Source organism: Typopeltis vanoorti, chromosome 12, assembly GCF_054136105.1.
Source record: "Typopeltis vanoorti isolate ZY-2024b chromosome 12, IOZ_Tvanoo_1.0, whole genome shotgun sequence".
NCBI lineage: Eukaryota > Metazoa > Arthropoda > Arachnida > Uropygi > Thelyphonidae > Typopeltis > Typopeltis vanoorti.
This window is the reverse complement of record NC_143560.1, coordinates 119765993-119781106: the sequence shown is the minus strand read 5'-3', so window position 1 is coordinate 119781106 and position 15114 is coordinate 119765993. Positions and strand designations below refer to the sequence as shown.

The 15114-nt window shown below is 33.4% G+C and overlaps 1 protein-coding gene across 2 annotated transcripts in view; it reads left to right on the top strand.

Annotated features, from left to right (window-relative positions):
* The window catches only part of LOC150101178 (uncharacterized), a 322911-nt gene that overhangs the window by 80821 nt on the left and 226976 nt on the right, over positions 1-15114 (top strand). For both annotated transcript variants that reach the window (XM_090401128.1, XM_090401129.1), the window contains exon 5: positions 7456-7545. In XM_090401128.1, the coding sequence (XP_090257254.1) occupies positions 7456-7545 (90 nt within the window). The remainder of the gene's footprint in view (positions 1-7455; positions 7546-15114) is intronic.

Sequence of the window (15114 nt, the reverse complement as noted above, 5' to 3'; positions counted from 1 at the left end):
GTCAAAGTCTCGTTCCAGAAACTGTTCACAGATGGCAGTAAAATACAGTTCTACAAATCTTACACACAGTGTCGCTTCTTCTTGTGTTTGTTGTCCAAACATAAAAATCTTTTGCGAAAGTGTTCGTTGTCCGATTTGTTCATCCAAACTGTTCATTAACCAATCGCCCACTGTAATTGTTTAAACTGTCCAAGAGGTAATGTTGGGCTTGATGATGGTAGTGACTGTAGTGCTCTGTTTTCATTAACAACATATTTTCATGCCCTGAAGATGCTGGTTTGAAATCCATTGAAATGTAGCAGCATAATAAATCATTTCTACCCTTTCGTGTTGTTCATAACCATGAAGCTTAACTATGAAGAAATTGCTAAATATATTTAATGTAAATTTTAATTGGTTTCTCATTTTGTTGTGGTGTATATAAAGTTTTTGCCTTTTCTTCTCTAAGGTAAATTATCTTGCTATGGATAAATAACCCTGTGTCTTTGCAAGGGTGACGTCCATTATTGCTTCTTACACAATGTATAATCCTTGTGGTTTAGGTGGGCTATAAAAAGACAGAAATACCAGCTGGATTATGTGCCTAGGCACAAGCGCATTGTAATATTCCAAAGGATTATAAAGTAGGTTTTATAATAAATCTCGGAACCAGAGAAATAGTTTATTATAGCATTAGGTTTGCTCTAGTGAATTTAGAGAAAAAGATCAATTTCTCTCAATTCCATTCCCATGAAACAAAGTATCTAGCAGGAAACAGAACAAGGAAAATGCTGGGATATCTGACATTGATAACAGAATGCAAAGTATTGGTAGGAATGAAGCAAAAATAACATAATATAAAATATGAATACAAACAATAATTGGGAGACATATGAAAGAAGAGAATTAAAGAGTGTGAAATTATAAAAATGAAAATGAAGAATTGATGCTTAAATTCCAAAATGATATATTAGCATAATGTCACTTACCTGAAATGTTTATAAGCTAAATATGTGCAGTCTGTACTATTAAAATTAGAAATGACCTGCAAACTTAAGCAGTCAACTATGAAGTTGACTACTTAAGTTTTCAGGTCATTACTTGAAGAGAAGCACACAAGTGATAATATTACATTGATCAGCTTAAAGGGATGGGAAAAGTGATTTGCACAGATGGTGTGAACAGGTCAGTTTTCTAGAACTGTAAATTAAAGAAATGTGGCATAATATACAGTATTTATTTAATTCTAAGTTTAACTGAATGTTATGAAGTTCCTATGGATGCTAATAGCTCATTTTGTGTTGAAAGGCTCTTTTATCCATAAAGCAAAAAAAAAAGAAGCTATTTTGCTTTAGAATTTTTGATTTTAATAACATAATATGCAAATACAGGCAATTCTCGTATAATGGTACTTATACAACACTGTTTCAATATAACGCGCTCTACAAATTGTTTTCATATATTTTTCACCGTGCGACTTAAAAATCAAATTTTATCTTAGTTAAATTTGCATCTTCCCGTATCGCGCATGTAGTTATAAGTAGCAAATTTATATTAGGGGAAATACCCTTTAGCACGCATGTATGTCAATTGCTTACCATATAAAGTGTTTATTGTTGAAAATTATCTTCATTTTCTGCCAGGAAAGCGCATTAAAAATCACAAGTGTGTTAATCTCAAGCTGGGCACTTTATTTTCTGGTGAGTTACATAATTAATATGTAATGTTATTTTTATTTTAAAAAATTATTTTTCTAGCAGTGGCTAGAAAAATAATTTTGCTAAAACTGCAACGAAAGGAAAAAAACAGCATTGAAATGAAACTCCATTTCTCTCGAAGAGAAAATTAAAATTTTCCTATGAAATGGCTTAACAAGTCCACTCTATCTGTTTATTGGCAGCCAGCAAAAAGGCATGTGTTACAGCTAGCATGTTTGAAAATTGGTTTTTCAAGTGTTTTGTACCCGATGTAGAAATTTACACACACAAAAAAAGAATATCGATTTCAGAATTATACTTTTAGATAACGCACCAGGCAACCCAACAAATTTAAGGCATCCGAATATTAAAATAACATAACTTTTTTTGCTGCCTAATACAACTACTTCACTTATTCAACCATTTGACCAAGGAATATCAACATTTAAGTCATATTATATTCATCGAACATTCCAATTAATTTTGGAAAAATGGAATCTAATCCAAACATGGCACTGCCTGAAGCGTGGAAAAAGTTTTCAGTATTGAAATGTGTGAAAATTATTTCTCTGTCCATTAAGGAATTACAACCCTTCCCCCTAAACTGAATGTTTGCTGGAAAAAAATATCGCCTAACGCTGTTCCAGAACAAAATTTCGTACTCTAGTGGATGCTGAGCTAAGTCGTATAATAAACCTCGCACACATTTTTGGTTGAGAGGGCTTTCCCGATATGGTTGAAAATGAAATTAGTGAATTAATTGATGAGGAAACAGATTTAAATGGAGATGAACTAGTGCAATTAATAGATGACGTCGAACCAAATGGCAGGGAAAGTTCTGCCGAAGATTCTGATTGTGATGAATCCATTGAAGAATTCAGTTTAAAGAAATTAGCAGAAGGATGGGATTTGACAAGAAAGTTAGGAAGTTATTTTACGGATAATGATCTCTCAATGGAGCACTCAGGAAAATTCATGAGACAATTGGATATTTGTTTAGCTCCATATTATGAACTTAATAAAAAATTGCAGCATAGTGGTAAGCAAGGTCTTATTACTGACTTCTTGATAACTAAACCAGCCGAAGTATGCAATGAGAATTATAGAAATGATCTCCAAGAGATTTCTAGTGATGATGAGGTCTGGTTACTCGTAAATAAAGAACATCTACGAAATGTTATTTTTGAAGACAGTGATGACAATTAAAATATGCACTTTATTTTATTTTGCCTAAACATTTATGCATTATGTGCAATGAAGCTTACACACAATTTGTATTGTAATTTTTATAATTTTATACTATGTATTTGTTTCACAGTTTATATGTATTCTTAACTTACATGAATTACCTGAATTAAATAAAAATATTTTTTTTGTTGGATATGTCATTGTTGTTGATATAATTTTTTTTAAAAATAAAAACGATTTCGGAACATAACCGTACTTTTTCTATGTGATCCGAGTTTCTCATAACGCGGCATTTCTATGGAACCTAACATCCGCATTATCATTATTATTATCATTACCCCAAGACCTCATGGAGTCAAAGACTCATCTGGGAGGTCCTTTTATCTCTCTCACACACACACACACACACACACACACACACAGCTCATCATACCGTGCCTTGAACACATTCAAACTCCTTGCAGACACCACACTCTCAGGCAAGGCATTCCAATCATTTACAACTCTGCACGAAAAAAACCTGCCTCTCACACCCTCTTTATACAGTTTCCAGGGATGACCTCTGGTTCTCCCCCAATCTCCCACTATTTTCTGTAGAACTTCTCCAGCATTGATCCTATAACAACCCCTTACCAACTTGTAGGTCTCTATCATATCTCCCCTCTTCGTCCTGTCCACCAGACTCTGCAAATTACATCTTCTCATTCTTTCCTCATACTCGACATTCCAGAGTTCAGAAACTACCTTAGTCAATCACCTTCGGACCCTTTCCAACATCTCATCTTTCTGAAAACCAGGTGACCAAATCTGGGCACAATAGTCCATGTGTGGCCTAATTAAAGCCTTATACAACAGAACAAGAATCTCCCTACATCGACAAGTCAGTGTCCTCCGCATCATTCCCAGAAGCCTTTGTGTGGTCTTCACAATTTTTGCTATGTGTCCCCTAAATTTCAGATCCTTATCCACTATCATCCCCAGATCTCTTATTTCTTCCATCTCCAACAATATATCCCAAGCATAAATTCTGCATCCTATCTTTGTTTTCAAAAAAATTTTAAAACCTTACATTTTGCAACATTGAACTCGCATCCCCATTTCCGTGCCCAATCACTCAATTTATTCCAGTCTTCTTGTAAGGCCACAACATCTTCACTACCCTTCATGGTTCATCCCAACTTTGCATCATCTGCAAACAACTGAATATTTCCATCCCAATCTTCACCTATATCGTTAATATACAAATTAAACAGTAATGGCCCCAAAACAGACCCCTGAGGCACTCCACTTGTGACTTTCCTTTTCCTGGATATCGCTCCACCATACACAACTTGTTGATACCTATCAGATAGCCAGTCTCCAATCTAATGCACTAATCTAATATCCAACCCCATCTGCTCTAGTTTGACTATCAATTTATTGAGGTACTCTATCAAAAGCCTTTACAAAATCTAAGTATATTACTATGTATCCTTCTCCTCTGTCCAAGGAAGCAGTCAGTTTATTGTAATAAGTAAGTAGATTACTAAAACATGACCTCCCTTTAGCAAATCCATTCTGTCCATCAAAGATAATACTATTGTTGTCAACCCAACTCTGGATCCTAGTTCTCACAAGCTTCTCCAACAACTTAACCACGACGCATGACACACAGATAGGCCTATAGTTTTATGCTCGGGTTCGATCACCTCCTTTATGAAGTGGTACAATCTTGCCCTCCTTCCACTCCTTAGGGACTTGACTGAGTGCAAGACTTGTATTAAAAAAAATATGTCAAGACTATGTCAAATATGTCAACTCCCTGGCACATTCCTTCAGAATACCTGGTTATATATTATCAAGTTCCACAGCCTTATTAACATCTAGTTTACTCAACTCTCCATACACCTCTTGCTCACTTACAGTCAGTCTCTCCTCCCCATCATCTAATGCTCTCAATCTCACCATGAAGTTACATTCACAGGATTTAAAGACCTTTATGAATTGCTCATTATGTATCTCCACCACACATTCTGCAATAGCTGTCTGTATACCATTTTCTCTTATCAGTGTCATCCTTCTATAATCATTCTTTCTTTTGCTGGCTACATATCGAAAGAACTCCTTAGGATTCTTTTTGGCTTCATTAGCTAACTGCTGTTCATACCTCTCTTTAGCTGCTCTCACCAACCAAGTCCCCCTCCTTGCCTGGTCTTTGTAGACCTTATGGAATTGGTTATTTCCACTTCTCTTATGCTGCCTCCACATTGCACTTAGACATTGTATCTACTAGATAATTTTTGGAAATCCCAAGCTACACTGATCTCATTTCCAGCTAACTCCTCATTCCATGCTACACCTGCAAGCTGTCTCCTGAGCTCTTCATAATCCCCCCCCCCTTGTAGTTCAACATATACCCTTTTCTCACAGAGGTCCTCGTACTGCTGGCAACCACCCAGGTAATCACCTCATGGTCACTCTCACCAATTGGTGGATGATTTGACACCTCATTTATAATTATATCCTGTGATGAGATGACCAAATCCAAGACACTCAATCCTCATGTGCCCTCTGTTACATACTGTCTGAGGTGGTTATCCCTCAAAAAGCTCATTTTCTTTACTTCCAGTTGCTATCTCATCATTCCAGTTTATATTGCCATAATTAATGCTCACCCATAATGATCACTTTTTTCTTATTTCCTTGGCTAATTTGATTATACATTTCATTATCACCACCATCCACATTACCTGGTCTATAACAACATCCCGCTAAGTATTTGATTCCATTCACCTCTATCTCACACCATACTGCCTCAAAACCACTGGCATTATTTCCCTCTTGCATCTCTATACGAGGTTTATACAAGGTTATATAACCTCGTTATGAAGAAGTTAACTTCATTATGAAGAAGGTAAGTAGTATTAATTTAAGATAAAGTAACATTTCAAAATGCAAACATTGAATCTGCATTTTTCTTTTTTTATAATTTCATACTCTTCTAGTCTTTTCTTATGACACCTTTTTATGCATTTGCACTTTTCATATTGCTTTGTGTTCATTTAGTTCTTGCCAGTCCTTTTTTCTCTTGTCAACATACCACAATTTCCTCCATACTTCCTGCTAAAGGAAAGGGCTGATTTCCAGACCTTTCCCTTGTCTTCTGATTATGATATCATTGCTTGGAAATTCAGTTTACTTTTATGGAGCCTTGGGCTTTTGCTGTTTGCAAAAGCTCAAAACATATTTCATTATAGTTGTATTTGTTATAGTATGTATGGGGCATGTCCAGAAAATAAGGACCATTCAGAATTACTGCTGAATGGTATATGGGAGAGGAGTCATGTATCTGTAGTAGCATATACTGACTCATTAGCTGCTGTTGACCATTTTACTTTAGTTTTGTTATCATTTGTTGTCTTCCATGAATAATTTGAGTGCTGTGATTAAAAAAAAAATAAAAAATCCCACCAGTTGTGAGGTTCATGGTGTGATACAGTTTTTGTTGTGAAAAGTGCTGCAGATATTCACCAGTGACTGTGTAAAGTTTATGGGATTAATGTAATGGGTGACATTAAGGTTAGGAAATGGTATGATTTGTTTAAATAAGAGTGCAGCAATGTTCACAATGAAGAGTGCAGCAGCCAGCCAAATGTGGTTACAGGCAATTTGGTAATGAGTGAACATGAAAATTCGTGAGAATCATCATTTTACAATTATGAAACTTTCTTTTGTATTCCCAGAAGTTTCATGCTCAATCAGTCATTCATCATGAAATTATGACAGAAAAACTGCATATAAGAAATTGTCTGCCAGACAATGCTGACTTGATTGTGCATAAACAGCATTGAGTGGAATCAACTCAAAAATTTTTGGAGCATTACTAAAATGAACGCAATGAACGTTTTTCTTGTATTGTGATTGGTGATGAAACATGGATTTCATGCACAAACTTTGAGTCAAAACAAGTGCAATGGTTCCATTCATCATCTCTGAAAGCAAAAAAATTTAAACAGGCACAAATTCAAACAAAAAAAATGCTGGCCACTGATATATTAACAATGTTCACAATGAAGGGATTGAAAAGGGATCTGGCTTTTTGTTTGTTTTCTTCAGCAAGGAACCACAATTTTCATGTTCACTCTTTCCACCAAATTGCTTGTCACCACACTTGGCTGCGCTCTTCATTCTGAACCTTGTTGTGCAATGGTGTCTTTCTTTAAACAAATGACACCATTGCCTAACCTTACTGTCACTCATTATGTTAGGCCTGTAAACTTTACATAGTCGTTGGTGAATTTCTGCAGCACTATTGTTTTGTGCCAACTAAAACTGTATCGCCCATGAACCTTGCAACTTGCATGACTTTTATCACAGCACTCATTATAAATTATTCGTAGAAGACAACAAATGATAACCGAATGAAAGTAAAATGGTCAACATCTAGATAATGAGTCTCTCTTTGCTACCACTGAAGCGTGATCCCTCTCCCATATCATATTTTGCAGTCAATTCTGAGTGGACCTTACTTTCTGGATGTGCCTCCCATCTACAGTATTCACTGTTTTAGATATGTTGTAAGTCCCTGCTAATTTATTGATAATATTTACAGGTTCAAGAACTTTCTGCCAGGAATAAATCACATACAGTCAGCACTTCCACTCAGACTAGTCCTGTATCTTTACAGTTGGAGTATCATAAAGTAAGAATTTTGAAACCATTTACATCACTCAACAGGTGTATTTATTTCAATTTTAGAAATATCATGCCTAATCTTTTGAATAAGACTTAATATGGACACATTTTAATTAGTTATTGGAATTATATGAGTTAAATGACTCGTATCTAGTTATTCTGGCTGATGATTATTTGCATTGGTTTTACTCACCAAAAGCTGTTGATGATGTTGCAGTTTACTTTTTAGTAAAAGTAAACGCTACATAACTCAAACACAGCTAACTTTCACTAGCCAATATCATTATAGCAAACTCAATTTAGTTGACAGGCTTAGGTTAGGCATTGGATGTTAGTCATAACTTATTTTAATGGCATTACAGCACCAAACAAAATTAAATTATAAAAAAAGTTAATTAACTGGCTTATATTTTCCTGGATTTCCAGCAATCATCCTAAGAACAAAACGTGTTACACATGACAATGACTGCATTCAGAAGTAATGGACAAAAGATCTAAAGTCCTAATTTGGCACTCTAATATTGTATAGAAGAAGTATTTCATTTGTGTAGGAGTTGATCTTAATATAACTGTCACCCAAATTTTTGGCAGTTTAATATAGCCATACTTAATAATGTTAGGAGAACTCTTCATAGCCATTGGTGATTCTAAAAATAATCTTTCTCACCTGTAATGACTTCTGTTTAGCAGATTGGTTATCTTCCATCTGCCAGTCCTTACTTGCTGTGATAATGGTAGGAGATGTATTTCCTATGTTCTCCAAGTGGATGTTAACAGAGCTTCCTGTCTGTTCATAGTAGGGATTCAGCAAACCATGATTTGGCTGAATAGCCAAATACTAAATATTTAGTTTGAAATTTTCCAATGCACCAAATATTCTGCTGAAGCATACCCAATTAAATTTTATAAAGAAATTAAAAAAAATAAATAAATACTCATTAAAAACTGATTAAAAAAAATTGTATGCTTGTACATTTTTTGTTCAAAATATTTGTTTATAAAATTTAATTTGGCATGCTTTGACCAAATTTCAGAAATTTCAGAACCATGTAATCACATGAAAACGCAAAAATAAAAACTATTCTTATTTCATAATAAATAAATAAATAAATATATATATATATATAGAAACTTGGAAAGACCTAAGTGCTTATGAGAATACAACCCATGGCATTGGAGTTGCTTAGCTAGCACAACTTGAAAGATATTTGATTATTTTGAGTTTTATGGATGCTAAAATAAAATATAAAAAAAAATAATGAAATCAATTGAAAAACAGAAAAGAAAAGAGATAGTAGTTTTGGTAGGAACAGTGATTTGTCTGGTGCTAAATAATTTCATGAAAAATTGTTTATAGGAAGTTAGTAATGATCTTTTTCATGTAGTATTATTGTAATATCCTGTGCACCCCCTCCTTCCCCCATGGATACACATCAGGAATTTAATGATGATTTGTTGTTTTGGTGGATTTATTTTAGATTCTGACTGCTTATTTCTTCTTTCATTATGGTTTGATATTTCAGTTTCCTTTTGTTTTACAAAATCGTCATTATGCTTGAGCTTTTACATGATTAATCATAGATATGTCCTTTCTTTTTCATTTGTCTCCTAAATATTTCATTTGCAAATTTTGACTCTTCACATAAATTGTAAAACTTCCAGATATCACATTTTTAATTTATTTAAGACTAAAATTGCACTCTTTTTCAGTATTTTAAGACACATTTTCATATCCATAATATAAACAACTTTTTTAAGACTGCATAATATAAACTAAAATAAAAACACTAAAGAAAATGCCTATAGCAAATGTAACAAACTTTTGCATGAAGTGTTTTCTTTGTTAGGATACATGTAACAGGAATGATTTGACATGTGGTTTGAATGTAGTGTGAAGGTGATATTTTATTAGTACTTTCATTATCTTTTCAAATGTACCTAGGATATATGAAATAGGGATAATGGTGTTTTATTCTTATGTGTTTGGGAAGGGGAAGTAGAGGGCCATGTAGTATTTTATATATTTTGCAGGGAGCTGTAGCCACGGGCCAAGAAGTGTGGCAAAGATAGTTGAGTTCTGTGGTAAGGGCTTCATCATTGGAACAGATGTTTTTAAAATTCCATATACCATTAGGCTGGATGATGATATGATTATTTATGTAGATATTTTCATACACAACTGTAATATTTCTTTATACAACATTGGAGGGCACCAAATTAGGTCTACACTATTGGCCAAAATTGTGGAAACCTTTTGGAAAAAGTGTATTTTTGAGGTTTGATGGCTCATAACACCACTTTTTTTGGTGTAATGTAATACCATAAAATTATATATCAATGGAAAGATAATTTAATCAAGAATGTAATGCAATTACTTTTATGATGGATTTTTTATTAGAACAGCAGTTATAAAGAAGAAAAGTGAAACACATAGAAAAAATTAGATATACAAAAATTCTCATAATGTGAGTTAATAGTTGGGTAAACTTTAGCATTCATTACAGCCTTATAACACCTTCCCATGGAGTGAACCAAGTTTTTTAGTTCTGCAGCTGTTATAATGTGAAACCAAGATTGAATTATTGCTTCTATTAATTGGGTTTTATTGGTGGGTTGCTTCTGACTAACAAGTTTCTTTAGTCAGCTCCATAGATTTTCGATTGGGTTAAGGTCTGGGCTATTCCCAGGCCATGAAACCCAGCAGTGGAATATGATTATCTTGAAACCACTTTTTGCACACAGCAGCAACATGACATGGAGCTGAATCCTGTTGAAATATAAATGCTTCATTATCTTGGAAAAGATCACGTGCGGAAAGCTTCAGTTTGGGCTCAAGTATTTCATTTATGTATTTTTGAGCATTTATATTCCCATTAATCACGCAAATTCTGCCTACACCTTCCCCAGATCATAACACTAAGTGGGTGTTTCACAGTAGATGTAATGCAATCAGGATGCAAATCTTCTCCGATTCTTCCCCTTATGTTATGCCATCACCACCAAACAGGGAGATTTTGGTCTCATCACTCCAAATAACACTGTCCCATTGTTCCGCTGTCCAGTTAACATGGATTATAGCCGAGTTTAATCTTTTCAACCTTTGTTTGAGAGAAAAAATGTTTTTTTTCATGGAATTCTAGCATTTAGACCAAATTTCTGCAGTCTGCGCCAAACAGTCCTTGCACTCAACTTCACATTGTATTGCGCCATTTCATCTTGTATACACCCAGATGATTTTCTTGTCACGTAGGCACAGTCTCAATTCTTCTATCATCACTTGCTGTTGTGCACCTTTACCAGTCTGGTTTTGTAGTGACTGAGTCTCCTTATACCTCTTCAAAAATTTAGAAATGCCACCTTTGGTTAAGTTTCCACCAATTTTTCTTCTAGTTTCTTCATAACTGTAGCCTTGTTCACTTAATAGTACTATTTTACATCGCTTTTTGGGTGACAGTCAATTCTTTGCACCATTTCTTTAATTTTATTACGTTTTACAAGCTCACTAAATGAAAGAACAAAAAAAAAAAAAACCAACTAACTTGATAGCAATCGCATAACACACTGACAAATGTCTTCCTCTCTGCTCTAATACATGACATCAATTGCTGAATCCTACTGTGACCTTATTGGCTCATTGCCAAAACAAGATGACACCTGATTGGATCTCTAAACACTCATGCACATTGGCTACATTCAAATGAAATAAAACTACTTCGTATCAACCTAAGCAAGTTGTGCTTCTTTTTTCTGGTTATTTGGCTATAACTTTTCATAGAATACAGATAATTGAACAAACTTTGTTGCATTACATTCTTGATTAAATTATCTTTCTATTGATATATAATTTTATGGTATTACACCAAAAAAAAGTGGTGTTATGAGCCATCAAACCTCAAAAATATACTTTTTCCAAAAGGTTTCCACAATTTTGGCCACTAGTGTAGTAGATCTTTTTTCTATATAAGCCTCGTGTTACAGCTTACACATAGCTCATTGTCACGTGTAAGCTGCAACATGTTGTTTTGCTCTAAGGATGATGGTTTGAAATCCAGCAAAATATAAACCATTCAATAAACATACTTTTATAATTTTTTTTTTTTTTTTTTGGTATTTTAATACTGTTAAAATAAGTTACGTGTAGCAAACTCAGTTGTTGTAATAAATTACTGAAAAGTCAGGTCAAAGCTAATAGTCAAAGCTTTAAAGGAAATTCACTCTAGCAAACTTTCTGCTTATAACTATTCCTTTGGTTCATCTGTATTTGCTGTAGTAAACCACAGTACGAATGTAGAGAACAAATAGTACATATGAAATATGGACAGAACAAAATGAATGCTGGTAATTTAAATGCCAATATTTATTGTAAAAAGATACTGCAGTGGCAAATATTGTAAATAGCAGTTTTGAATAAAGTTTTTGTGATGGGGGAAGCTGTGAATAAGTGTGAAGTGTAGCTCAGTACATGCCCAACCTATAAGCTCTTGTCATGGGCATTCCAACATTTCTAGAATAAATGTAGTTGTAGCATCTTTAATTTTATCATGTAACTTTTGTACTTTTGATGTTTCCACTTTCCATATATCTAATTCTTGAAATAAATTTCTGGGTGTATAGTGGGATAAATTTACTTAAAAAGTGATTCACAAATGTACTCAGTTTCTCATCATTGCAAGTTTCTTTAAGTTAATTATGCCGTTGTTTGATATTTTCATCATCATCAGATAGGTTAGCTTGTTAGATTCAACTAAACCCTTGTTGAACATAAATCATTACCCAAATATTTTATATTATAAAACACACTGAAATTTTCTTTGAACTGTTACCATCTTGACACTTAATGGGATGGGATAGGTGTTCATGTACAAAACTTTGAGCAACTTGAGCTGTCTTAGTCAAGCAACTGTCAACAGTTTAGTTTGAAAAAGTATTTGCATGTAAGTGCACAAGTAAAAATTATTTTTTATTTTGCTAAAGGTTTCTGCTTCTGCCTGGTGCACTATGTGTACTAGCTCTGGCTGTTTGTTTGTTCCTGTAGAATTACAAGGTACATGTATTTGTATGTCATAAATTTAAATAAATTTTGTAACACTTTCTATTAAGATGCTGCAGACAGATGTACTGTATTGTAAGCAAGGCATGTATTCCATTTTCTTTTCTACAAAACAAACTTTGAAATGGATTGAATCAGTCTCAAATTATTCCCTCAAAAAATTTGAGTTTCTCATTTTTTCAAGGCCTTAATTAAAAAAAAAGGGGGGGGGGTTTCTCATTAGTCCTGCTGAATACATAAAAACAGTCGCTTACAAAATGTTAAGCTTCAGAATATCATAATAAGTAGAAGTATTTGAATTGCCTCTTGTTTGTTTATTTTTTAATCAATCCCATCCATGAATGGTTACTACTCTATTAGCATATTTAAAGTAGAAGCAAATGCACACTATATTGAAGACTACTAACATAAAAATAAGGCTCTGTAGCAAACTAAATGAACATACAGCAATACTTGTTCTCTATTTCATTAAATATTCTTTTGGAAAGCATTCATTGAAATGAATGTTTGTCACTGTCTTCTATACTTTCCTGAAAACAATGCATGATATCCATGTTATTCTTCTAAAAGGTGATTTTGATTAATTTATTAAAATCAATTTAGATGTATAAATATCCATAAGATACATTTTTTCCTTCTGTGTGACATTATTCCTCTACTTACTCTTGTTGGATAGATTTTGATGAAATTTGGGATCCTTAAAAATATCTATAGTCATTTGTGATCTTTTCCAATCATACCTATGATTTTATTCCTGCATCTTCAACAATAAATTTTTTGGAAAATATACAGCTATAAACTAGCACTGCTTTTTTTTAGCCTGTACCGAATTTAATAAATTTCATTACTTCATGTTGTAAAATTTATTAAAACTTCATGTTGTGTCTGCGCAGTTAGCCAAGTGGCTATGCGCTTCGCAACCATATGCCTGGGGAAGGAGTGTCCTGGGTTCGATTCCCGTCGCTGACGTGAAGAGCTTAGGGATCTTCCTCAGGCATAGCCAAGTTAACCGGTCTTGGGCGTGGACAGCAGAGTTTTTCCCCCAGTTTATCTGGGGTTTTTCATCCCGCAAGCAGGCAAACCGACCCCGTGAACACACGGATCTACAGCCATAAATACTTACCCCCCCCCCATGAGGGGGCTCAACTCGCCCCAATAGGGACAGGGGAGAAAAAGGGAGGAAACCCCATATGAATGAATAAATAAATACTTCATGTTGTAGTATAGATAGAATGTGTCGATGTGGTTTAATTTTGGTTTAAATGAAATCATTTTTATTGGAAAAATTATTGGAATTCATACTAAATAATTCTCTCTTCATTATATGGAATTTAATTGAAATTTAGTATTTAATATCACTATTAAAAATTGTGTGAGAATGCAATTTAGAAAAACATCACATTTATTGAGTTTGAAAAAGCATTTGATAAAGTCAAAAGAGTATTTTATTTAACATTTAAAAAGAAAGACAAATACCAAATAATATTCTAAAAGCTATCATAAGTATATATGAAAATAATCAAATACAAATAAGATTAAATTATGAACTATCATATCCAAGAGAGATAAACCAAGGAGTCCAACAGGGATGTCCCATTTCCTCAGCTCTTTTTAATATTTATCTAAATGAAATAACAATAAAATGGAATAAAAATTTCCATCAAGGTATTAAACTTTTTCCTACTATGAACTTAAACACTTTCCTTTTTTTGCTGATGACCAAATAATTACAAATTCTGAAGATAACTTAAAGAAATATATTTTAAATTTAAATAAAATAGCTAAAGATTATGTAATGATAATATCAACAGAAAAATCAAAAACGATGGCCTTTAAAGGACAGGATCCAATAAGAACTAAAATAGTAATAGATAACAAGATTTTAGAAACAGATGAATTCATTTAACTACCTAAGATGTATGAAAATAAAGATATAAACCTAAAAATTGCAAAATGTCTAAAAATAACAGGTGTCATTAACTCTATATTTAAACCTAACCTAGTGCAAACACAAACCTGACTAAAAGTATACAATACATTAGCAGTCCTATTGTATGGAAGTGAAATCTGGACAATAAAACAAAAAGACACAGATTAATAACAGCTGAAATGAAGTTTATGAGAAAAACTGCAAAATATAGTTTATTCGATCACAAAAGAAATGAAGAAATTGTGAAAGAATTAAACCAGGAATCAGTAATAGAAAAAATTAAAAAAATATAAATATAAATGGATGGAACATGTTGAAAGAATGAAAACAAAAAGATTTCCAAAACAAGCCTTAAATTATGAACCATTAGGAAAAAGAAAACCAGGAAAGTTTAGAAAACTCTAAAGAGATTTAGCAATGCCTTCTAAGGCTGGAACAGGCTACTCTAGGCCTAAATCCTTGAAAAGTATGATGATTAAAAATTGTTTGCTTCAATTTTGATTTCAATCAGACCATTTGTAGTAGAAAATTAGGCATAACAAAACTTTAAATATTTAGACAAAATGTATTAACAACTCATAAACTGGTGCTATGAC